At 34.6% G+C, this 26,090-nt stretch overlaps 1 protein-coding gene across 1 annotated transcript in view; it reads right to left on the minus strand.

The window, feature by feature from the left end:
* The window catches only part of DIAPH2 (diaphanous related formin 2), a 243,897-nt gene that overhangs the window by 198,866 nt on the left and 18,941 nt on the right, over positions 1 to 26,090 (minus strand). The window contains exons 2-15 of the mRNA XM_055817800.1: positions 25,438 to 25,470; positions 22,879 to 23,055; positions 21,322 to 21,426; positions 16,962 to 16,982; positions 11,904 to 12,043; positions 11,515 to 11,589; positions 11,360 to 11,429; positions 9,898 to 10,034; positions 8,844 to 8,952; positions 6,098 to 6,208; positions 3,853 to 3,971; positions 2,789 to 2,905; positions 1,600 to 1,718; positions 110 to 174 (exon numbers count right to left, since the gene is read on the minus strand). Coding sequence (XP_055673775.1) covers positions 110 to 174; positions 1,600 to 1,718; positions 2,789 to 2,905; positions 3,853 to 3,971; positions 6,098 to 6,208; positions 8,844 to 8,952; positions 9,898 to 10,034; positions 11,360 to 11,429; positions 11,515 to 11,589; positions 11,904 to 12,043; positions 16,962 to 16,982; positions 21,322 to 21,426; positions 22,879 to 23,055; positions 25,438 to 25,470 — 1,398 coding nt within the window. The remainder of the gene's footprint in view (positions 1 to 109; positions 175 to 1,599; positions 1,719 to 2,788; positions 2,906 to 3,852; positions 3,972 to 6,097; positions 6,209 to 8,843; positions 8,953 to 9,897; positions 10,035 to 11,359; positions 11,430 to 11,514; positions 11,590 to 11,903; positions 12,044 to 16,961; positions 16,983 to 21,321; positions 21,427 to 22,878; positions 23,056 to 25,437; positions 25,471 to 26,090) is intronic.

Here is a 26,090-nt window from a genome sequence, read left to right on the forward strand (position 1 = left end):
AGATGCACTATCCCCACATTTCCACTAAGTTTCTACTGTGAAACAAGCCTACTGTGCTCCTGTCAGGCTTTTGTTCCATACCTTAAACAGAGTGATGACTAGGACTTACCTTTCTGGAAAACTCTGCTGCTTTCTTTTCACTCTCTTCTACTTTAGCTTTGTCCACACATGCATCTAGAATTTAAATAAAATACCACACAGAAGTCAGATAAAACGTATCACAGCCATCAAGTGCCTTCCAACCATAATTACCCTATGACCCCATGACACAAAAGCACCAGACAAAAAAAAATAAAATACAATTAATAACTAAGTCAATCTGAAAAAGTATTTGGTAAATTATTTTCATGTACAAAACCTGTAAATTTTAAAAAAAGTGTTAAAAGACACATGACCAAGAAAGTTGAGGATGAATCATCCTAGTTGTTCTGCCTCTGACACATGCCAGTTTGCATGCCCTTCTCTTCTATATTAATCTACTACTAAATAACAACAAAGAATTCTTCAGTAAGTATGAAGAAATAGTTACTTCTGAGGTTTCAAATCAGAAAGCCTCCTTTCCAGATTAGGAATCAAAAAGTCAAACATTTCATTATTTCAGTAAAATTATTCTGTAGGCAAGGAGGATTTGGACATATGGTAAAGCACAAGCTTTTTTACTCAATGGTACAAAGCACTTCTATTGACTTTTCATGCAGTGTAAAACATTTTATAGGTGAGATAAACAGAAGCAACTATATATTATAGGTAGGAACTGGCATGGAAAGGCAAACCAGTTATTCCTAAAACTAGTACGTCAGTGGAAACAGAAAGCAAGATCTTACTGTAAGAATAAGTAATCACGTTCCTAGAGTCATAAGTGAACAGAAAATGCAGAAAAATTTCTTAGATATGCAAGGTACCTTTTAGAAATCAATTCCCTGCCCCCACCCCCAAAGTAAACATGTACAACATCCTTTCTTCATTCCTTTTGTCACATCACCGAAAACACATTTTCCCAAATGAACGCCTTCTCCAATAATTATTTCCCCTATGAAATACTTACTCCAGAGATGCCCTTGTATTTCAATACCATCTACCCCAATCTTAAGAAAAGCATAAAAACTTCTAAATGCTGATAACTACCATTTTAAATGATATAGTATTTATTCAGCTGCTTTGTTCCCACAACCTGAACATCCATAGTCCCTCAGTGCTTTAACTGATTAGTTCACCTTCAACAAACCTCAAATACTTAGAAAGTATTACAGAAAATATTCTTAGAATGAACCATGTAACAATTATAAATCCACTAACAATTAACGCTTATGTAAATTTTGCTATTTTTAACAGACCTGAAAATCATGGGGTTTATGAACAAGCAAATATATGGTTATTAAGACTATTGTCTTGACTTATATCTGAATACAAACTTGGACAAGCAATCTTTGTCAGTGTCATTATATTAAAGCGTGCAGCCTTTGATGTGGTCCTGTACCTTACATGCCTATTTCCAGAAAACTGAAAAAATTCCACAATCAGTTTAAGTCTAGACAGAAGAATACGAAGAAAAATACACACTTCAGTAAAACAAGGAAAAATTGCTTATAGTATACAAACCAATAAGATGAGTAAAATCCACGTCCATTCTTCCTCTGCATTTAAAATCTGGGTCCATGCCACTGCAGTGCAATACTATCTGTGATACACATTCTTCTATTATCTTGTAATACTGAGGTCTAACAAAGAAAACATTTTACAAGTTAATAAGAACATGAAAAATCACTTATGCAATGTGGAGAGGAAAAAAAAATGCAACTTTAACCCCTAATATATGAATTGTACAATTGCTGGTAAAAGGATCAAGTTAAGAGTCATCTTTGCACTTAATAAAGCACTGTTTTCAGTTTCTCAGAAGGCTATCTGAAATTCAGGACTCCACAAAATACACTTTTCATTTATCCTTTGCCAGACAATAATCAATACGCCTTTATTATTTTCAATATATGCTGCAAGAATTATTTAGCACATTCTGAACACAGTGAATTCCATCAGGCAACAGTACCAGTACTCTATTACTTAGAAAATGAGTTAATTATTCACTTAATTTCTTGATGTAAATCTCTGCATAACATCAGGAGCATTTAAGATTAGGAGATTCTGTGCTCAAAGTTATTAGTTCTTACCAGCACAAGGTATTACATCTCAATTTCACATATCAGTGAGCTCTTAAAGTAGCAAACCCTCAAAGCTAAACTCATGATCTTCCAAATTACAGAAATTATAAAAATTTAAGATTTTCTCAGGTTATAATTTACTTCTTAATTTTATCATCTTGCACATGAATTGTTTTTATTATCTTTTTACAATTAAAAAAATACTTCTTAGAGCAAGTTTTTTTTATGTGGTACTTTGACACTGCTAAGACACTCTGAGATGCACATAGGAAGCTTACATTGAAAAGACAAGATACAAGGCACTGTGGAAGTCCTTTCAATTATTACTTATATAACTGACTTTCATATTCTTTGAAGTCATGAAGTTATCAAACTTGTAAAAAGGAAAAGGTGCTCAACGAGTTAAGATATTTCAGGGTGAGGGTTTTAGAATGAGGTTGAAGTCTTTGAAATAAGCATTATTTTATTTAACAAGATCTTTTCAATATTAACATTGGGCAGGAAGATAAACAACACATCAGTAACAGAGCAACTATTCATGTGTAATTATGAGCTACTCTGTTTACCAGGGTCTTGATTTCTATCCTTCCCCCTGCCCCCTCGAAAATTCAAACCTGACAGCCAACACTTACCGGACATAGTAATCACTCCTGATGAGAAGGAAATGTTGGAGAATTGACAAGAAGTAATTTTCAGAAGAAGTATCTTTCAACATATTATACAGCAGATGAAATACTTCATTCACATCAGTGCAAATATTGTTAAGGAAACAAAAGGACTTATAAAACAAAAATTAAAAACAAAACAAAGACAAAAATCCCCACTACACAACGAAACACCCACCCCACATCCAGTTACCTAGCTGTTCATATTGTTCAAGTAAAACCTTTCAACGCTCTGAACTACTACCCCTGTTACTAAATAGTCCTTTTCCACTATGATTATCCACAGAAACTCTGACCCCTTTTTAACAATTAAGACACATTTAATTACTACTCAGAAAAAACGTACTTTGCACAGAGTCCTCTAAACATATTTTACACAATGGTTTCATTTTCATTCTGAAGTGAGCCAGGCTATTGGCAAATACACACTAGTAAACCATTTTAATTTCTTAAAGAAGCAAATTACCTGTAATTACCTGTTCTGTAATGCAACAGCATTGCTTGTTAGTGATTTTATATTCCTCTCATTGATTGCATCTATCTTATTTTGCTTCTTAAGTACCAACAGTACCCTTAAAAACTGCAAGCAACCATTCTGAACTTTGGTAATTTAAAATTTACTGCTTCACCACAACTAGAGAAGGCATGCATCTTAAGTGCTTAAGAACATAACAGAAGTTTTGTTCCAACCTAGTTATCAAAACTCATTTTTCTTCAAATTTATAATCTGCCATAGGTATAATTTTATACCTTCATGTCATGCAAGCTAGAGTTTAACTTAGTAATTTTATTTATGAAAAATTAATTCAGTTCCCGATTATTTGCATTTGACAGGCAAACTTCAGCAATAAGTTTCTAAAAAAGTTTTTAATAAAAAAGAAATTCAAAGAAATCTGCTTGAGAAAGTCCTTTGTAAGATACACAACTGTGACAAACTACACAAGACCATTCTAGCTTATGTTTAATAAAGTTATTAAATGGTGCAAGAAGTTACAGCACCATTTCTATAAAGGCATTTCTATAAAGGATATTCCATTTCAGCTCTGATATCATTGAGACGATGTGACAGTTCAATTAAGTCTTCTTCTTTGTTCTCATCAAACACTCTCAGCTGAATATCAAGCTCTTCATTATCCTTATCTTTCAAGCCCTATTTTTCAAGGCATAGTATATCTTAATTTTCCCTTTTTTAAAGCAAGAATTCCCCTTTTCAAAGATTATATCATGACATAATAGAAGACATTAACCTTTGGAACAGCAATAAGCCGTAACTCGGTGCCTGGGGTTTTTTTATTATAATTGCACAGCTAAGAAAAATTAAGGCAAAATATCAGCAAATATAGCAGGTATGGGCTGCAGAACAAACATAAAGCCTTCTAACTGAGTTGAGTTCTCTTAAAGGGACAGTCAACTTATGCTTGTTAATGTCAGAGTTTCTTTAAAAAACAGCATAAAGGTATTTCAAACCGTTAATTAAAGTTAATTGAAAAGCCTAAAGAAGTGTACAGAAGTTATGTTACAGTTTCTGTTATCAATCTAGATCATAGCATAAAAACATCCACAGTACACAGTAATATTGAGTATTAAAAAAAATACCCCAACACTAGTACTGGGAGCAGGGAAAAATTTGTTTTTCTTCCAAGAAATAAAAGCAACTTCTCCAATATGCTTAATAACCAAGTTTAGCTTCCTACTGGGCAAATCATAAAAAAGGAAACCAATTCAAAAGCCATTAGTGGAAATACACCCCATACTTTCAATGAAAACTGGCCTGGAAATGTCATAACTGCACATGCACAAACTGAATGGCAACCATGTATGTTCCCCAAAAATATAGGAAGTCTTACCAATTCTCATGTTTGAAAACCAGGTAAGGCTACTGTGAATGTGGACAGATTATTAAGATTATTAATCCTTCTCCTGGCTGTTTTTTTGTTCAATAAACTCATTTATAAAGGCCTTGAAAATTTACCCTTAAGCACAGATATGAGCATGAAGTATTTTTAAGATGCTTTATCATTAAGAAAGTTGCTTTCTAATGCAAAAAAGAAAACAAACCCTTTACCTTGGAGATCCATTGCCTGCAGAACAATGATCTGCGTTCAATGTGTATTTAATTATTATCTTACAAATAAACAAACAGCAGGATGGTATTGACTAAGGTGATACTATAGCTTATATTAACATTAGTTAAACCTACTGGCAACAGAACTGCAACACAATAGCTGTTAAACATTTTAGAAAATGTTATCACTAAATATTAATTGCTTTTAAACTCATAATATCTGCATGTCAGTACACCCTTCATAGAGTTTTCTGTCATGATTATTACTATTCAGTTTATTTGCCACCTAACTCACACCCAATTCTTAAAAGATTTTACACATTTATGATGTAAACTGACTTTTAATACATTAAAAAAAACTAAGCCTTCAGGCTTTCATATGTGCCACAGCAAATACACAGTAGATCACAACTAGGTATCTATGTGACACAAAACCTAAATACATACCCTAAGAATAATTAACATACACTCATCAGGAACAGTTTCAAAGCTGAACGTAATAAATACTGAAAGTTTTTATTTCTGACTCATGTTAATGATTCAAAACTTTGTACCTTACAACTTACAGCAGTATAAATTCTGCTTCGGACAAATATAAGCAGGTACTCTTTAATTTCTGTCATCTTTTGTGAGAAACTGCTTAGTAGCTTAATATATATTGATGTCAGCATCAGAATGGTTTCTTGGTTATAAATCTACCTGTAAGCCACAAATCATTCATACACAAGCACTCGTAAAGACATACTTCCACACAGCTGCAAGAAGACATGCAGTCTCAAATACAATAGAGTCAATTTGATTTTTCCTTAAAAACTGAAAATGCATTTTCAGAAGGCAGATTACATAAAAACAGATTTCACAGAAAACAACAGGAATGGCATATACAAAGAAAGTTAATCCAAAATTGGTTCCACAGCCAGATTCACATTCACTGCCTGTGCTTTGAGCTCATTATGCTAAATTTGACTACCCCAATTTAAATTCTAATATATTGACTTATTTCAGCTACTATTCTGGGTTACATAGCTCATGAGAGCCTACATTTGCAGCTATGCAGAATGAAAGCAGGTTTGGATTGATAGCCCTTTCCAGGTCTGACCTTCCCCACCTCCATCTTTCACATCTGCTGCTCTCAGTGAACCAATTTTGTTATCGTCAACATTCACAAACAGTTGACTGAGATCATCAGTTCCTATATACAAATTACTTACAGGCAGTATTTTCTTCAGGCCACATCGTAAAAACTCATTTCTCAAGTGTATCCTGAAATCAAGTTCTTCTGGAGACGTAACAAGGGCATTGATGAGCTGCATACATGCTACCTGTTATCAGAAATATAGGCAAAAACTTTTAGTATGTATAGAATGAAAATAAATACTGCCTTTGACTATTTCAGTTTAATTATAAAACCAAATATCAAGAGAAGGTGTTATTTATTATGCAGCACACATGCAACATTTTGGTTAATTTAGGCAATATCAAACACTGCTTTGTTTTCATATCATGAATGCTTCTGCCACGTCAAAACTGTATCACATAAAGGATCATACTTTATTTCAGAAAGTTATTTCCATACTACAGCTCCTTCTGTTCCTCCACAATATTCACCAATTCGAAAAAAAAACGTGAACTGTTTATACAGTAATTGAAACTTAAAAAAAAAAACAACAAAAACACCCATACACAAAATAATTCACATCACCAGGTGTCTTTTCTACTCCTGCACAGCACTTTCGCAAAACGCCTAAAGTCTCAGGATACTGGCTAATGCTTTAATTGAACAGCTGTGCGCTTTAATTGATTTACTTTAAAACAGGTAGACAATAGCATAATGCCAGAAGTGCTGATCCACGTTAAAAGACTGAAATGGGACTCCAGGGAAATACCAAGTTTGGAAAAAGATGTAAACTGCAAATAGATGTAGCATTAGAGAAAAAAAAAATTAAACAAACAGAAATCAATAGCTGCAGAGAAAAATAGTCAGATAAAAGCGCCCTTCCTGTTTTAATTACATTCACTATTTAGTTTTAATGAAACACCTTATGGAGTCTTAAATTTCTATTAGAAGACTCTTTCAAAGGCACTCCCTTTATATAGCTGCAACTTCAGATAATGTAGTATCATCATGCTCGCTTGAATGATTCTTGTTATTTTACTACTATGACATGCCTTAACAAGCCAAAGTACATGTCCAATTTGAAATTAATAGAGAGAAGAGGTGCCATCTGCCCTGATTGCTTTTGCCGGAAGAGACTGGCTTAATGGCTTGTGCTAATACGTTACAAGTAAAGAATGATTTTGTCAGAAACAAGTTAATGAGTCTTGCAATTGTACCTTTACTGACGTGTAAGTGAGGTTTCAGGGGTGGGGGGCAGGTAGGTTCTGTGGTCGGTTTTGTTTGCTTTCAATCAACAAGGTCATAAAGTAGGAGACAACTTCAAAATTGATTCTTTTGTGATAGCATAATTAAGATTAGATGTCATTTATTGAAACTTCTTGAACATCATTAACACATCAGCTCTGAAACAATAACTACTGATGGTAACCATAGCATTAAGATAACTATAGGAGACATACATATGATCTAATAATGGAAGAAGTTATCCCTTCCATGCAGCTACACCTGCCCTGCTTGCATTCTATTTTCCATATCTTTCAGCCATGGTACCTGAAATACAAATTTTAACAATACAGATTATGTATCAGTACTGTATTATGAGAAGGAAATAAGTCGAAGTCGTCCTTCAGCAGAATATTCAGCCACTTGGTATCTGTGCAAACACTTGTAGTTACCAAAAAAAACGACCCCACCAGAAAACCCAAACAAACAATTAAAAAGGCTTGCATTCTAACAGCAACCAAAGATCTTGGGCTATTCAGGTGTATAGAGAGAATAAAAAAAACCTGTCTACTGACACACAAGCAGCAATGAACAGGTGATGTGGGCTGTGACTCAGTAAAGATTACTGGCACAGGATACTGTTTATTATCCTATAAAAATCCTAATCCTTTTAAAAACTTGCTAGATTATCCCTAGAGATGCACTAGTGGCTGATGACGGGCAGGTGTCAAAGACACATCAAGGAATGCACAGTTCTTCTGTATTTTAATACGATCTATGCTTATCTATTTCGTCATTCAGTAATATTACAAAAAAGTGAACTACACTGGAAGTATATGCCTGCCACAGGTACTTTAAACAGCAAGATACTTGAAGTGTGTGCTCACTTAAGGCATTCCAGTTGTAGTTCTAATTAAACTGAAATACTTCAAGAGCACAACACAATTTTGTTTTGTCTTTTTACAAATGCATTACTTCGATGGAATCAGGTCAAAGCCACAGGTACAGGAGTTTTTGCTTACTTTGGGTGAGGCAAGATTGGGAAGAAAGAGGGTGTTTAAACAAGCGATGCAACTTAAGGATACTTTTTCAGGCTCCTTCCCTAAAGCCAGGGGACATACAGGGAGCACTGCCTCCCAGCTCCTTAAACTCCAGCTTCCTCAGGGCTCCAGCAACAATAACTAAAACATTTTGGGGGCAGACTGAGAGCTCGAATTTTATTGGTCCATTAAACCACATAAAACTCCTGGTCAAGAAGATAAAGTAGTGACAAAGATAATAAAATGCTTTCACAGGCTTATGCCTTGAGCGCTACATCTGGCATCCAAGAAAAGGAGTATGACTGTTTATCCTCTTTTTATTAAGGCCAAGACTTTTTATTTCTATGCTTGGGACAATTAAGTGAGTTTCTTGCTTTTATACCGTGAAAAATTAGAAAATCTAGTATCAGCAAGCTACTTCTATTTATTTTTCTTCTTTTACTGAACACTGGAGTAATACCACTAAAATATTTTGCTGGTAAATAATTTCAAGATCATAAACTGATACACAGTTTTCCAGTATCTTAGATCATTTCTTAATTATTATTAAGCATCAAAAAAAAGTAGTAAACCCACCTGCAGCTGTAAGAACTCATGGTTTTCCAGTCCTTCAACGATCTGAGAAAAACGTTCCCTATTGTGCCTTTCAGCAGCAGTTGTTATAGCACCTAAAAGCTTGTCCAGACTAAGAGAAAGATAAACTGTCAAAAACCACACCACAGCCAACTTTTTCCTTATAAAGATACTGAGCCCACTATTTACACAACTCCAGACATCACTGCGCTGAAGAGAAACTGAATGCATTTCTCTACACTTACCTATATGAAATCGAAAACCAACCAAGAACCAAGTGTCAAAAATATCTACAAGATTAACGTTGAATTAAAAAAAAAAGGTGAATGAATTTCTATGTTATTGTGACATTCAGCTAAGAAACAACCAGTCAGGAGGGGTGGCGGGGGGTGTGTGTGTGTGGAATCACTACCTTTGCAAGACTGTGCACTTGGTGCTAGCTAATATTTTAACATTTAGGAGTTCTAATAAATAGTCTTTTCAGAAATTATAATGGTTTTATCTATTTCTTGCATAGAAGACATGAAGTTTGCCATTTTTAATCTTCAGTAAACTAAGACCCTCAATAACTCAAAGTAAACGCGTGCCAAATATCTTTGTTTTAAAAAGGCCCACGAGCATGTGTTACGTAACTCTATCACTTGAACTACTCAAAACTTCAGCTATAAACGTAAGCTTTTTGCCCTGTCAAATCTGTTATGTTTAGGCAGAAAGGTGATATTTTTCAAAAATCCATACATGTATTTATTGCTATACTATTACCTTCAAAACTAATGAAAGATCTTAACATGTGGTGTCAAATTAGCACTTTTCAAATTTAATCAAATTAACCTCCCCTCCTCTGGGGACGTGTCCCTACCCCAGCCCCCCCACAGGCTCAGTAGCAGATTAATATTGGATTAATGTATCAAAAAAGGTGAAAGTCTCTTTTCATTTTAACATTAAGAAAGTAAAGACTTCACAGGTTATGTTGTTTCATTGACAAGTTCTCACCTGTGTCCAAACTGACAATTCATGAACATGAAAACAAAATAATCTGTTTCGGTATCTTACTTACATATTTTCCTCTCCAACAATGCAGATAGCAGAAAGTATTTTCACTGTTTCAGTCATCATGTGTGGTTGCTTTGGATCAATTGCTCTTGATAACAACAAGAGACTTCTTTCATCTCCTAGAATCCTTTGCAATCCGTACTTAAAGAAATAAAAAGTTTACAGTGAAAAGATAGTATTTGCTTTGAATACTCATAGTCACCTTTGGGCTTCAGATCCTCAGGAATCCTCACACGACTCCCCCCCATATGAAGTCTAGCAATACTCTACTAAAACCTTCTGGCTATTACCACTGGGGGACACAAGTCAGTCTTTCCAACCTTACATTTGAGGCTTTCACCTAAGGAAAAGTCAGTTCCTAAGCAAGATATCATAAACTTCTAAAATCAGGTATCCACCAGAAGACAAATCCATTTTTATTTGCTATCTATATCTGAAACACCTCAACAGCGTAAAAAATTCATTCATTTTTTTCCCCCATAATTGTAACAAGTGCTGGTTAAGTCAGTATTTTCCACACACTGGCTAACAGAGGTTGAAATTCTTTTTTAAACAACTATCTTCTTTTATTGTCTATTCTATTTTACCTTCTGTACATATAAACTTGTACACATTAACATTTATTTTAAAGTAGCATTATTTTCCATTTTCATTAACTACAGGATAGTTGGTAAATCAGGTATTTGTTTCAAGTTATGATCTAATTGTAGCAATAGCAGGGGGGAAGCATGCAACCATTTAAGTTCACTTTTCCCACTTCAGACAAGCTATTCTTTGAGATTTTACTAAACTGAGTAACAGTAGCTAAAAGTAACTTTAATGCACAGTTATATTTGCTACAGTGGGGGGAAGAATTAATCACTATAACACTTTAGATTTTGCTATGAATAAAGAAAAATTACAAGTTTAACAGACCAACTTCTAGAAAGAATACTTCCACTTTGTGAACTGGAAGAACCCATATCAGAAACAAGTTTAATACAGCTTAAACTAGACTGAAGTTTTATCTTTTACCTGCTGCCTACCAACTTAAAAACTGTAGCTATTAGCTAAAGATACTAAGTCATACTGAATTTAAAATCAGGTGAAGAATACATTATATTAACAAAAACAATTATGTATTGAAAATTAATTTTAGCAAGAAATAATTTACTTTCAATTTCAAAAGCAAATAATTCCAAATTCACTTACGTTAAATTCACACTATCACCCTGTCTGCAAATTATTTTGTTAACTATTACTGATTTTTGGAAGCAAAACTAAAAAAAAAATGCATATTCAGAAAGGCTTATGAACAAGACTCTCAACAACAAGTTACGCTACATTTAAGACCTACATTTCCAGAGTCAGCAGACACTGGATATACCAGCTTGCTTTCTTTTTCTGAGATTCAACATGCTACAGAGATCTTGAAGTCAACAATAAACAATCAGGCTAGAAGTATTTGAATTGAAAATATCTCTTACTTTATTGTTCATAAATGCTCTGAGGCACTGAATAAGTTTATGTTGATTCTTCTTATCAATACTTTCTTGCCTTCAAAGGGAGAGGAAAATAACGTAAGTACAAACGATCTTCACAAGGTCCCCCAGCCCTCCCTTCAAATGATCCGAGTCCTTACTGTTTCTTGTCCAGAAGCTTTTCCAATACATCCAACAGAAGTCCAAGGCCTTCGTGCCCAAAATTGTTAACCCAGCTGGAAAAAGGAAGAAAAAAACCATAAAACTTGCAAAGTTATGTCTCCAATACTGCTTGTACATCTCTATAGACACTGCTTTAAGTCTCAAGTTGTTGAAAACCTGTGTGAAAGGCAGAAGACAGTGCAGACAGCTGCAAACATTTCACTCATCCTTTTCCAATGCTGAGAACTACTTTACCAAACCAACAAGCGTTACTCTAATGACCCTGGTTTGGGGGGGCAGGGCGGACACACACGACAACACTCACACAACTCTCTATTGCTTCACAAAAACAGCATGCTTAAAAAGTACAGCAGAAATTATTACTTACCTGACTGGATTACTGGTTAGAGACACTCTCAAAGATTCTAGACAATTAAGAAGCTTTTCCTCTGAAATGCCAGATCGCAATTCATGAATATATTCTTGCGAGGACAGTGTGCATTCATGTTTGCTGTTTTTCAGTCCACCCTATCACAGAAGACAAAATTCTGCCTGATGTTATACTGATCATAGTAGCATTTCGATGACTACACTTAACACCAGTATTTCCATGTGAGTTTTAAAAATCACTGTTTTCCCTGTATAACTAAGAACACCTGACTATATAACTAACTATAAAACTTTATAATGAAGAACTAACTACAAGGTATTTCAGTATTATAATATCCAATAGTCAGTTTTTAGAGCTGTAGTATTCAAACCTGTAAACAATACACAAAACATTTTGCCGAAGGGTGCAACTAATCTTTTGTACAGCTCTGACAAGTTGCAGAACAGGAGGCTTATCTCAGAAGAGTGGTTATGATTAATATGCAGTTCCTAAAACTCCTTAGCTCTAAACGGTCTGTTGAAGGGAACCTGATAAAGATGTCATGGGTGTAAAGGCACTATGAAGAAGTGCCTGACCTAGAACAGGATTTTTAAGTATTTGGTTTTAATTATATCAGGAACTTCTCTGACTACTGTAATCTTCTATTTGTCTCACTTTAAAAAAGCTACCCTTCTTATGAAGTTTCTGGTTTGTTCTTTTCAAATTCTTACCATTCATTTTCCAAACATGACACTAAGTATGACTGTGACAAAATGACTTGTCTACATTTAAGTTAACGAATTTGACCTACGTACATTCCATATTAATGCACATAACAGAACTAAGTAAATGTTCACAATATACCTTCAGATTGGTTGTCCTCACCTCGACAAAACAAAAACCTGACACAGATTGTGAATTCATTAAGACAACAGTGTCCTCTGGACCATGTCAACTGTGAAGATAATTCTTGCTGACACGCGTAGCACCTTTGGCTGGACCACACATGCCAGTTACACATCAAAGGACCAAGACAGACAAAGTAAATAGGATACTGAAGGAACTACAATTTGTCATGATCAACTTCCTAAACTAAGAGATGCTCTTCCACCAAAGGAAAAAGAATTAAAAATAGGTGAGGTTATCTTTATAAGAGTATGAACTGACTTCAAATGAGGTATGTATATTAGCATATATATTAAAAATCACCATAGTTCAGAAAGATCATCACTCTGAAAGACCATAAGGTAAAAAACTGGAAAACAGGAACAGCTTTATGCCATTTATTGCATTGAATGGAAGCAAAAAAAAAATTGTATGTGTAACTAATGTACACCATCTACACAATATTGGATAGAGTTTTTGTCATTTCAGACAACAATCTTTCCCCAAACCCTAAAAGTAAAAGCAGAGAACAGAAGCACTCCTGGAAGCCATAAAATCTGTGGAGATCATGGCAACTTCATTACATTGTCATTACATGTTAAACTAGACCCTGAAATGCACTCTAGAATACAAAATATATTTGGTTTTCCGAAAAGATTATTTCCTGTGGGTTAGCCCTTCCACTGTAGTCTGCTGCAAGCTCCAGAAAAGATGAAACATTTAAGGTCTTTGCTACAATTTCTTTCACATTTAAACCAAGGTGTGCTCTTGCTGTGTCCTTTTTCTATACATCAAGAACATTAGTGAGGACCCTCTACTCTGTCTAGCCCCTTGTTTTCAGAAGATCTACGACTCCCTCAATAACAGTTAAAATAGATGAAAAGTTAGAGTAATTCACAGCATGATATCCTAAGACTCCCTACCATGCCTTATAGGACAGGTATACTTCATTGTTTCTATGACTAAGCATCTTTAACTGCATAGCAATAAAGAATCATCTCCCCTTCCTTTCTTCCTCTGCCTCTTCAAAACACACGGTCACTAAAGATGTCTCATAAAAATCCGTTCTCAAAAACTTTCACCCAAATACTCCAGTTCAGGCCAGAGAGTTCTCAGTTTAACAGGATGACTTTCTGTTCTCTTCTACAATCAACTGCTCAGTCTTAACTCACTCTTACATACAGCCATGCTAACTGGAAATAGCACCTGGTTGCAGCACTCTTTTCTTTCCCTGTACAAAGACAGATTGTTTGGAATACCATGCTATGCCTTTGCATGGATAAGATTTTAATATATACGTTTATTATTTACTTTGAGATACAAGGTCTCAGTGAAAGATACGCTTTACGTGAGAACATCTAATAAGACTAAGGTAAAAGCCAAGTACAAAGAAACTCTGAGGGTTAGATCCCACACCAGAACTTTCAGAGATCAAATAAATGCTTAAGAACAAAAATCTTAGAAATTAATTTATGATCACTCACCTTCACAGTATAACAATTAAGGCATAGAATTATTTACTCACTACAACTCAAATGAGAGCCTGGACCACACATTTAAAAATCCTTCTTTGATGAAGTTAGAAGCAATGACTTTTTAGTGAAAATCTAAGCTTAAGGGAAATCCTAAAAATCTCTGGAAAAAACTCAAGTATATAAAAGAAAACCCAGTTTGCTTTCCCATAAAGGAGATAAATCCAATCAATTCAAATCTGTGTGTAGGACACATTTCAGGGTTTAAGAACAACAGTGACAGAGAGACAGGACAGACACCCTACAACGCAAGATACAGTGAAAAACAAACTTAAGCACAGTTTTCTCTCTACCCAACTTCTTTTTTAAAAAAATATTCAGAAAACCAAGCAACAATTAAATATTTTAGAGATTTCAGTTTATCTTACTCCACTTTGACTCCAGGTGATTTGAAAGCTGTTAGCTGGACAAAGAAATTCCTCGCCCAGTACCTTACTCGGCAAATGTCCAGCTTTATACTACTCAGATGCACCACCAGAGAGAGGTGTGTAAACGACCTTGAGAACTAGTATCTAAGAAAATAGGCAAGCAAAGGCATTTTACCCTCCATGGGGAAATAAGCAGATAGAATACCTACTCAGTAAAGAACTGTGGAGCACACCTGAACCAAATGGATTGGCTGTAACAGTTAATACACAAGATCAGGAAACCTGCACAAACTACTCCTCTTTGAGGCACCAGACAACTCACACCTCATTAGCAGGTACTTTTTCCCTCACTAATGACTAACTGAAGAGGTTTTGCACACTCTATTAATACAATTCTGTTTCTATCATAAGGAAGGAAACTGGTATATTTTAATTAGAGTATAATAACAAAGTTAGATAAGACAAGTTGTTTGGATGATGTGGTGTTTTTTTCCTTTGTTTTTAGGAAAGCAATAAAAGCATTTTCAATGATTTTTTTAAACTATGTATACTGTAGTTGTTGCTCACGTGACTTGGAAAAGCAGTATCCTTCTTCAGCCTATGAGGAAACACTATCAGCTCCTGGACTACAAATTGGAAGTCTAAACAATTTGTATCCACTTCACCCTGTAGATATTAGCCAAACTCATTAATTCAACCCATTAAAAACAGAACTAAAAAGCTAATCCTACTTTAGACAGCTACATTAATGCTTTACAGATAAAAACAAGATGTGTAGCTGCCATTTCAATGCAATTATCACTATCTATAAAGGCAAGGAAAGGTTACTTTGCAGGCAGCTAAAATAGAGAAGTGGGCACCAGTACTTCATATCACAAGTAAAACTCAAGTTAAAGCTCTAAACTCCCCATTAACAGGCAAGCCTCTTCTCTGCAAGAGTCACTACAAGCCAACAGTACCATAATTCTCCTCCCTAACCACAGTACATCTACAGATCTTCAGGAAAGTAACCACAGATGCCGCCAAATCCAATCAACTCCCAAAGGATAAATCCTATGGAAACATACACTGAGAAGAAGCACACCAAGATGCATGCATTCTTCAAGCAGTAATACGCAGAAGCCATACTGTAAGAGCAGCATTTCTTATTTTACTATTTTGCAAGTTATCTGTGCAAAAACATGCCTGTAATGCATAACTATGCTTGATCTCCATCAGACCCTGAATTAAAATGCATGGGGAAGAAAACAGTTATTACAGAGTTTCTCCACTACCCATAGTGCATATACCAGCTTTCTCTATAAAAATCATCTCTGCACAATGCAGCTGTTCAGGCTAATTCGTATCATAAAGAAATTAGATGGCAGCAGGAATTATTTGAAACTGGTTTTAATGCACCAAACTGGAGAATTCATGATCTGTCCCCTCAGAAAACAAATACTTTATTTAAATACCTTCCCTGTGCCTACGTATTTTCTCAAATAGCTTTAAGAACCAGTACTGCGTACAAAATTTAAAAGTACTGGTGAATACAGGCAGAAGTCTGTTTAAAGACCACTAAATAAAACAAAGCCAACAGCAATTTCTTTATCCCTATGCACTATATCCTTATATACCCAAGTACATCTTGAAGTAGTGATTACAGTTTTAAGACATACGTTGTTCTTTATTATTTTTATGACAAAATATAAGTACTGAATATGACCTAAGTCTCAAATATTTTTTTATAAAAAATGGCAAATTTCAATCATGACAACATAAAATGTAGTTGAGCAATTAATTAGACATGTTATGCTGTGAGTGATCTCATCTTATGCTTATTGACCTTCTGAATCCTCTACATTAATCTCATTCTCACACTGATACCCAGCAGCTGACATATCCACAACTATAAATACTAACAATTAAGACATGAAAAAAATCCATGTCTAAACAGAATGAAGACAAACACTGTAAATTTAAAGATTTGAGTGATTGCCTTCAATAAAAAGCAAGACAACCCTATATTCTATTTGTTGCTCACAATGAACAGATGAGTTCCTAGCAAGTGTGAAGTATACGGACATAGATTCCTGGAAACTTGAAAACAGATCCCTCAAATATGCAATCAATGATCTTATACTGTAAGATAACTATGACTGAGGTAGTTGATAATTATTTTGATAAAACAAGGATTCAGTTATGGACGCTGACCTTTTAAATCCAAAACAAAAAATAAGAATAGTCCAGCCTAATTTTAAAACTGGAAGTGTATTCATAAGAAAAAACAAAACTATCATGTTCATACTCACCGGAACTTTACTTCCGACTATCTGCATGCAGTTGTCAGCCAAGAGAGGTTATTGTGTAAAAAAGATAATAATAATAATACATAAATAAACACAGCAAAGTACTTAGTAGGATGTAGCATCACACAAATTTTTCAGTGTTTATTCATTAGTAGTAGTTACATTATTTTATTACTTTATCAAACTGTTTAAGAGTTACAGCTTCTCAACAGGAAAGCATTTCTACTGTAGGAGAAATAACTTTCAATTCTTATATTCCACTGCTGAACCATCAGTATTTTACACAATTACAAAAAAATAACTAAATACCTGGCTTGGTATCTTGAAAGATTAAGATATGCCAGTTTGTTAAAATTATCAGGTCAGTTATTTTATAAACGACACCGAGAAAGCTACATTAAAAACTAATGGCATACTGACTTCCTTGTACATGTAACAACTTCATTTGTTATGAAGCTTTTCATCTATCTAGATGATGTCATCACTGAATTTAATAAAGTTTTTCTAATAAAAAACATAGCCTACAGTTATAAATCTAACTTGCATTTCAGAAAATCTCATGCGGCATTTTTCTTCAACTGCTCAGTATGGATGCTTTTAATTACATGGATAATTAAACAGTGATTTTCAGAGTGACATCTTGTCTTCTTTACCATAGAACAGCATCTCTGCATATTCATGACCCAGAATTTGTAGACAGAAGAAACTCTGCAGTAAGGCAGCACTCTCTGCCCTGTTCTACCACTTTGCACAAATGACCATGTTCCTGCGAACACCAGGACTATGGACTTTGGCTTGAATATTTGTAGGCCTTTCATCGTCAGCTCTTTGCTGTAATCTGATAGCTGCCAGTTTCTTGAATAACTACTTTCATCTGATTAAGAGCTTGAGACAGTATGATTTTGTTCCATGATCTGAATTTGGTTGTATATGTTCAGCCTGCACCTTCTTCATTTTCTACCCTTATCTCTTCCACTACTTTTCCAGGAAGCCTTTCAGAAGACAGAAGTCCCTGCAAGTCTTTCACAACCACCCCTTCTCCCCTCTTCCTGATCAAGCTTCCTCTAGAAGTACAAGATGGGACCGTCACCACCAGACAATCTCTTTTCCTAATTTACTGCCGCCTTCTCTCGCCAATGTTCGACTTGTACAATATGGCATGAGATGTCACTAAGTTCTGTTCTGAAACGGAATTCTGAGCCTTCACCATTTCCCCATTTTCCATGGTCAATCTTTCTCTTCAAGTGAGAGAAGGAATCGGAAGCACAATTAATCACTTTACATAAAAACATGCATCCTGTTGGCTTCTGTACTTCCTCCATCCCCCAAGGAAAAGGAAAGCTGCTTCTCACCGATTGAAAATCAAGGTTTCTTTCTCAGAACTCTGAAGACAGTACAGTGTTTCAGAAAAGCATGGTCAACACACTGCAGATGGCACACAAGGCAGAGAAAATGAAGCACCAAATTTAAAAATAATTTGGTTAAGATAGGATCAGCAAACAAGAGCAGTGTTTTTAAATGAGAGGAGAGAGCTCAAGTCTAACTAAAACAAACATTAAATGAACCAGAAGAAAAGTGACATCAACTGTTAAGTGTGTTTCGTGAGCTCTGAGCAGAATAAAAGGCCCAAGGATTTCCAGTATAAAAGAGGAAAAGATTTGAACAATTATCTATGACCAAAGAAGAAGGTAATAAATTTTAAGAAAAATCATTTTGAATGCCATCAGCATTTTCATGGAAGACAATCCTGAAGATGGCCTGAAGAAAAGAAAGCCTGACAATTCATGATGCAGTAAGAATTGGTTAAGGCTTGAATTCAACTACACAGAATAGTAGTTTAACCAAACAGAAGACAAAATTAACAATGAAAATGAGGCTTTGCTTTATTGCAAAGTCCCAATCAACATTTTAAAATTGACCACATTATATATTTTTTAAATTGCTTAGGATGCTATCTATTTAAAAGCTAATTTAGGGTAACACACTACAGAAGCATCATTTCTGAACAACCTGAAATTATTCCATTCAAATGCTGTGATGCAATTGCAAGAAGGACTTACTGAAGCACACAAGCTTTGATATGAGCCCTTTTTTCATTAGGAAAAATATTTTGCATATGTATAAAACATCCATGCTGGCGCCAACTGAAGTTTAAAGCGCACATCCATGTATGAGGACATTTCAGGATTTTTTTTATTTATCTTTATATTTTAGTACATTTTGGCAAACATATCCCCAGTTCTGTTAAGTTGCCCATGCTACAGCGCATATGGTGGCAGTAACGCAATCTGTTAAATTTTTTAGCAGTTAGACATGCAATGGTAGCCATGCTTTCCTTACTCAGCTGCAAGATTATGCTACCTTAGGCAGCTACATTTCCGTACCAGCATACATGAGAGATCACTGCTGTCCAATTACTTTTTGGGAAAGAACTGCAACTACTTCCACTGTGAAAGTTTCTACTACTTCAATAAATTATTTTTGCTTACTAAGAGAAATCAGACATTTAACACTGATCATCAAGTGAAGATAAAAAACTTACAACACATTATCAATCGTTCCCAATGATAGTCTAGGCAAAGTATATTAACAGGAAATTTCATAATATTCACTGCCTAAGCTTTGAATAATTCTCCAATAAGTTGATGTTTAGCTACACTATGCTTTAAGCACTGGATTCTTTCCAGGACAGACTAAACAACCGTGGATTTTGTTTAAGATGAACTCATGCAGGAACATCACTTCTCTCAGAAATGTAAATCACATCATAATGCAACTTCTTCCTTCCACTAAAGTTTATAATGTTTAATGCAAAGCATTTGCGCTTAATAATTGCATGTCACTGTAATTTTAATTTTGTGAAATCTAACTCTGCAGAGCTGATTCTGAAGGTTAAAAGAAAGACAAGTCAGATGCAGAAGTCCATGCTTATAGTTTCATTAGGCAGACACCAACATAATCTTATTTGCTGGTTTATTTCACTAAGAAAGAGATTATTATTTAACACTATCTGTATTCAGCACTCAGACTCAGCTCTGCAGAACTTCTAGCAGTGCTGCCATTATGTACTTGAACAATTTTTCCACACATAGTCTTCATTTGCAGTAACCTTATAGTGCACACAATAAGTGTGGGGGGAAAAATGACATTCAACCTAATTTCCAAATAAAATTATACGCATTTTATTGAAGAACTATGCTGATAGCAAATTTTATCACTTGAAGCATACTACTGCCCCTTGGATACACAAAGTTAGCCCTACCACCATTTCTCCCTAAAACTGCAATACATTCAATTCCTCAGAATGCACTACTAGCTTCTTTAAAAATTCTTTATACAACAGTGGCACAGAGCGGGACAAAACCTATTTCTAGTGAAATCTTAACACTGTATTTTTATATATATATACACACACATGTAATGTTTAATCCAATCCAACATTCACGAGTTTTTGTGGCATATTCTCCTTTTACATGAGAACTATATTGGCTATAGCCAAGTTCTAACACAAACATTACTGTTGTATTTTATAACTAATTACTACTAATAGTCGCAATGCAGGAAATAAGTGGCAGCTCTTCACTATTTGAAACTGTGTTTCTCCATCCCAACAAAAGCTGGGGCATCCAGTCATTCTCCTATATTTCTGGCACCCCAGAACAGACAGACTTCAACAATTCTGCTTGAAGGATCCAGCAACTAAGGGTAATCAATCAATTTAAGTGCAGGGAATGATCAACATGAATGAAAGGCCTCTATATTTCTACTCAAAATATAATTTTAAACTCATTTTAAGACCATTTTTTCACTAAAGGAATCATTTTATCTGCCTTCAGAACATTTCTTAGCAGACTATTTAACCCAGTCTTCAAGCCAGCTACAGTACTCAACACACCCAAATTAAGCTAAAATACTGACTTTACTTCAATTTTAAATACTTTCAGTATTTTGATTCCCCGCTTCTAACACTGCAAATTGTACATCTAGTATGCATGTCATTAACTGAACCATATAGTCATGCTGTCTTTTCCAATAACTTTTGGTAGGTACCAAAAATGTCTAGATTAATTGCACAGAAATATGCTCAGGTTCCACCCATTACTCTACATCATTGGATTTGCAAATTTTTATAGTTTAGAAGAAAGCATCAAGTTTTCACATTGCCTGACAGCTGAAATACCAATTAACCCTTCAGATGAAGCTCCAAGCATTTAGAAGTGTATTATTGAGTACATATTTATTACTTTTTTTCCTGCTACTCCTAGAGGATGAATCCGGACAAAAAAAAATTCTAAATTTCAAGCTTGATGCTCACAAAGCTAAGCTTCTTACTTTCATCTGTCTTGGAGAAGTGACTACTTACAGATTTGGCAGTTGCAGAAATGTACTGGACAACCATTTCACGTTTTGTGGTCAAGTCTTTATCTCTTAAAGGAGCTTTACGTTCTTCATTTAGATTCATGTCCTCCTGTAAAGAAACAGACCACACAACATCAAGATTCTATTTCATGGATTTTATTAGTCTTTGCTATTTTTATACTCCTTTTCTTAAACAAACGGCTCATTTTTAAACAAACAGAGGTGATTTTCTCCAGCTTATCAGCTTTTGTTTGATTCTGAGCTACCCAATTTTCTCATTTAATTCTGTCACTGCAAGTGTTTCCTGTTTTCAAGACTTAGCCAAAATCATATATGCATCGAGTAGTTACCATTAGTGAAATCTGGCTCAAGAAATAAAACTAGAGGATAAAGCCAAAAATTCTTGTGAACTTCCTGTGCTCTTTGTAAAAATCTTATCAGAACGGACACTATTATTGCACTATTCAATCAGAAGCCTGTTATTACATACTTTATTAGCTTGTGGCAGGCGTAGATGCGAATGTGTTCTGATGTATTTGAAAACAAACCTAAAATTCCAAATATTATGCTAGATTAATAAAAAAAAACAAAAAATATAAATGCCTGTTTCAACTTAGTAACTGACTAAATGCAACATGTAGTCATTACAAATCATGACTACTCTTGCCATTAGAAGTCAAAGTAAATTCACAGTAGCTACTAAAACCAGTAAATGTTACTGTAATAACTTACTAACAGCTTTTTCAAAAAAACTACTCCTCTCTGGAAGACAGACCTATCATCTGTTTCAAACATTACACTTCAAAAAGTTAAAAATTAATCCCTTCACCTAACAAGCAAATCAAGCAAACTTAGATTAACACTTATCCGATCTTTCAAAAGAGATTCACAACTTCAGTGAGCAGACTAAAGCTACACAATGAAACAGGACGGTTCTTAGGCCATACTGACTGCATGGAATTTTAAGGAATGACACAGAAAACAGTATTTCTAACAATACTCAGCTGCATTTCCTGATACTTCACCCACCAACAATGTGCACAGCAGGATTAATACACAGCTACTTCAAAAGTTTGTTTCTTTACTACTAATAGAAAAACTTGCTTGCAAGTAGAATCGCAAACCTTGACAAGTGATCCTAAGACAGAAAATATTCAAGACCATACAAAAAAAAAATCAGCTTTCCATACATTAAGATTTTTGTAATGAAAATTATTATTTTCCAAAGGTATTTACTTAAGTTTATTAAAACCTGTCCATCAGCAGTATCTAACTACTGCAACTAAGCTCAACAGAGTTTATCTTAAAGAAGCAGTCAACAGTTTAATATTTTTATTTTCTGCTTTTTTTTGTTTGTAGAAGTAGACCAAGTAATTTAAACTTACATAATACTAGTGTTCTATGAGTTACTCAATTCTTTATGTGCCAATTTAAACAGATTTGTCAGGCCTATGCTATAGTTCATACTTCCCAAATTATTTTACAGTGTCTTAATTTGTTTTCATGTTGGCATTTAGTATATAATAGTTATTTTCAAATATAGTGTAGCACATCATCTTACCATCATTTTTTCAAACAGATCCATAACTTCTTTTTCTGATAAGTTCATGCAACGCTCATCAACAAGTGCCTGGGCAAGTGGGATTTCACTTATAGAAGGCTGAGAGTCAATAGGATGCTGAATGAGAGGTTTCTCTTTTTTCACTGCTGATTTTCTGAAGCTTGTTATTCTGTCACGCTGCAAAGACATCCATTTAAAAATAAGCAGAAATAGGAAAGCAGCCAATTACATGGCAGTAATACACACATTTTTTAGTTAATCCAAGCAGCAGAGTTAAAACTCAAACTGAACTGTAAGTAAAAATACTCTAATATTCAGAGATTGCTTTTAATAGGAAGACAAAAACATTTAAGGTAAATACATGACAGGTCACAAGCAAAAGGGATATAACTATTTCTCACAGTTTCTTAAGTATGCCATCTATGTTAAACTCTAAGCATTTCAAAATCTTGAGTTCATCTTCTCACATTACTCCCTAATTATCCTGATAGTGAATAAATATGGTACCACAAAGGTAATGTCCAAGCGTTCCTTCACCTGAAGAGCTATAAGTCTTTGGAGGACAACTGAAAAAGCCAGCGTTGGGAAGGAGGTACTCACAAGTTCATCAGGCTTATAAAAAAATCCTGCTAAAGTAAAATAAAGTTTGTAGAGGAATTAATGCTCCAAGTTTAGTTCACAATTCCTTGAAGTGTTTTTGAGTACAGACTCCTGAAATTAGTGCATAATTTTAAAAAGCCAGGTAATGGTTACTCACATAGAGGCAGCCATCCATAGTTAAACACACATAACAGACATTAGTGACAGCATATCATACAGTCTGCAATGACGCTTCACTGGTTAAGGCTGACTTGTTTTATGCCTTACACCAAACCCCCCACCTTTTTTTTTTTTTCTTAAAGCATGCTTACTCAGTTAATTTGTTAATATTGGAAAAAAACAACAAGAGCACCTTCCTTATAAGGCCATTTATTACTGTATTATTAATATATAACTATTCTGAATAAAGGCAGAATTTTTTAATAATATTGTCTTTAACAAGATATATATTTTATACTCATTTTTATAACATTATGTCTGTAACGATTTTTCTAAATTAACTGTTTGCATCAACAAATACTAACGTATTTGTTTCAGGCACTGAACAGCCTTATGAAGATGTGCTTTCATGTAACAGCAGCTTATGTAGGTTTACCAGTCTCATTCATAGCAGTTATTGCAATCTTTATGAAGGCATGTCAATCAAAATTTTATTTCCTATAGTTACACAACCTCTGTGAAGTTGTGAAGACTTTAATGGAGTATTTCTTTTATAGGAAATCTGGATTCATTTAGTGTTCATTCAGTCCAGTCAGGAGTGGAGACTTCTGACTGTTGCAGAACATGGCGAAGAAATACTCTTCCTTTTTTCAATTGTTTTGTTTCTTTTTATTGGCTTGTTTTGTTGTTGTTTTTTGAGATCTTACAAGACCACCTTAAAGTTTTGAAGGGAAAGTAATCCTAGATAAGCTGCATGCCCTTTGAATTTCTTTGGAGTTTTTTTGGTTTGTTTGTGTTTTTGAGAGGAGGGGATTGGGGCTGGGTTTTCTTCTTCCTTAGAAATCTTAGTTTTGTGGACAGAAACACATTGCTTACAAGGATACTGTTAACATAGTTGACAATATTACTACTTTAATCCTATTTTTTCCTTATTAGAATAGTTTACATCACACTTTCTGAAACTAAAATTAGGGCATAGCCTATTGAAAGGGCCAAAGGTAGGACATAGTGCCTGAAAGGCAGTACCCAAAATTAGCCAATATACTGAATGCAGTGTTACTGTTCACATACATTAAAATGTGCGTTCAGCAGTCACCAAAAAAAGAAGTCACTTAAGATCAATTTCATTGTACTGTGATCTGTTTCAAATATACCTTATTAACAACAAATTTATTTAATCCCAATGCAATGATGAGATCACTTTCAAGTCATAAATCAATCTTCTACATGATTATTTGGTACAATTTCTTCATTTCAGACATGTAAGTGATAATGAACTAAGTGGCTGGTGCAGCTTAACTATTATATACAGAAAACAGAAGTTTCTAATTTTGCTTGTCAATTTTGATACAAGTTTCTGTAAAAATACAACAGTTTTCAAAGTATTTGGAATTATAAAGTTAGTGCTACTGAATAAAAACTTATTTGACATACAGTACATACTTATTACACATAACACTTCCAGTTGAATCATGCGGCAACTAACTCCACAAGAGCCACTGCAGATCCTTTACTTGAAAAAGGTCAAGAAAAGTAGCACTTGAACTGTTGAGTAAGTTTCATCACATCCACAGTATTACTGAAGTGTAAAGAATGTGGTTAAAGCTTCTTCAAACAGATATCATAAATTACTGTTCTTCAACTGAGTTACAAATTATGCTCTTTAGGAACAGTAACTCAATTTTCTGAAATCTAATGCTTAATATCCTTATAAAAATGTGTTACATAGTCCACATTTGGAGTAAAACAGCATGCAGCATGGAGTTACCATTGCAAATTAAGATGTTACAAAGACCTTACCACATCATCTGCCAAAGTTTTTATTTGAATATTCTATTAAAAAAAAAAACAAAAACAACACACACACAAATCAAAGAAAAAAAGACAGCGTTACCTACTTTTTCAGAATAAGGAAGTCTGTATTTCATGTATTCTAACACTAAAAGGCACTTGAAATTTCAGGAAGTCTTGTAGCAAAACTGCAGCTAATAGGGCATGAAATCTACAGTGTTTCATATGAAAAATGCTTGCATCCTATTTCACCTTGGTTTTTGACTATTTAACTCATGAATGCAAAACCTGTATAGCTCTAGCACCCCCAATATTTCACACACACACACACACACACAAAAAAAAAAAAAAAGCAGAATCTCTTAGAAAGCTTTCCAACACAAATATGGACTTATGGACTTCAAACAGTCAGCAGATAACTATATGACACTCTCAGTTTTGACAGTTTTTGAGACTCAGTTGAGTAGAATTTCCTGTGCCCTAGCTTCTTAGGTCTTCTGCCAATTTCTCCTTAAGACCAAATAATTTGATTTCTTACATGAACTGCCTAAAGCCAGTGTACTGATGATGCACAAACCAAACCCCACTGTATCTCCCTTCCTAGTATACTCTCACTTTTTCCTTAACAGTAGTAAAATCCTGCTGACAAAGATGACCGACAT

This window comes from Falco peregrinus, chromosome 13 (genome assembly GCF_023634155.1).
Source record: "Falco peregrinus isolate bFalPer1 chromosome 13, bFalPer1.pri, whole genome shotgun sequence".
Classification (NCBI taxonomy): Eukaryota; Metazoa; Chordata; class Aves; order Falconiformes; family Falconidae; genus Falco; species Falco peregrinus.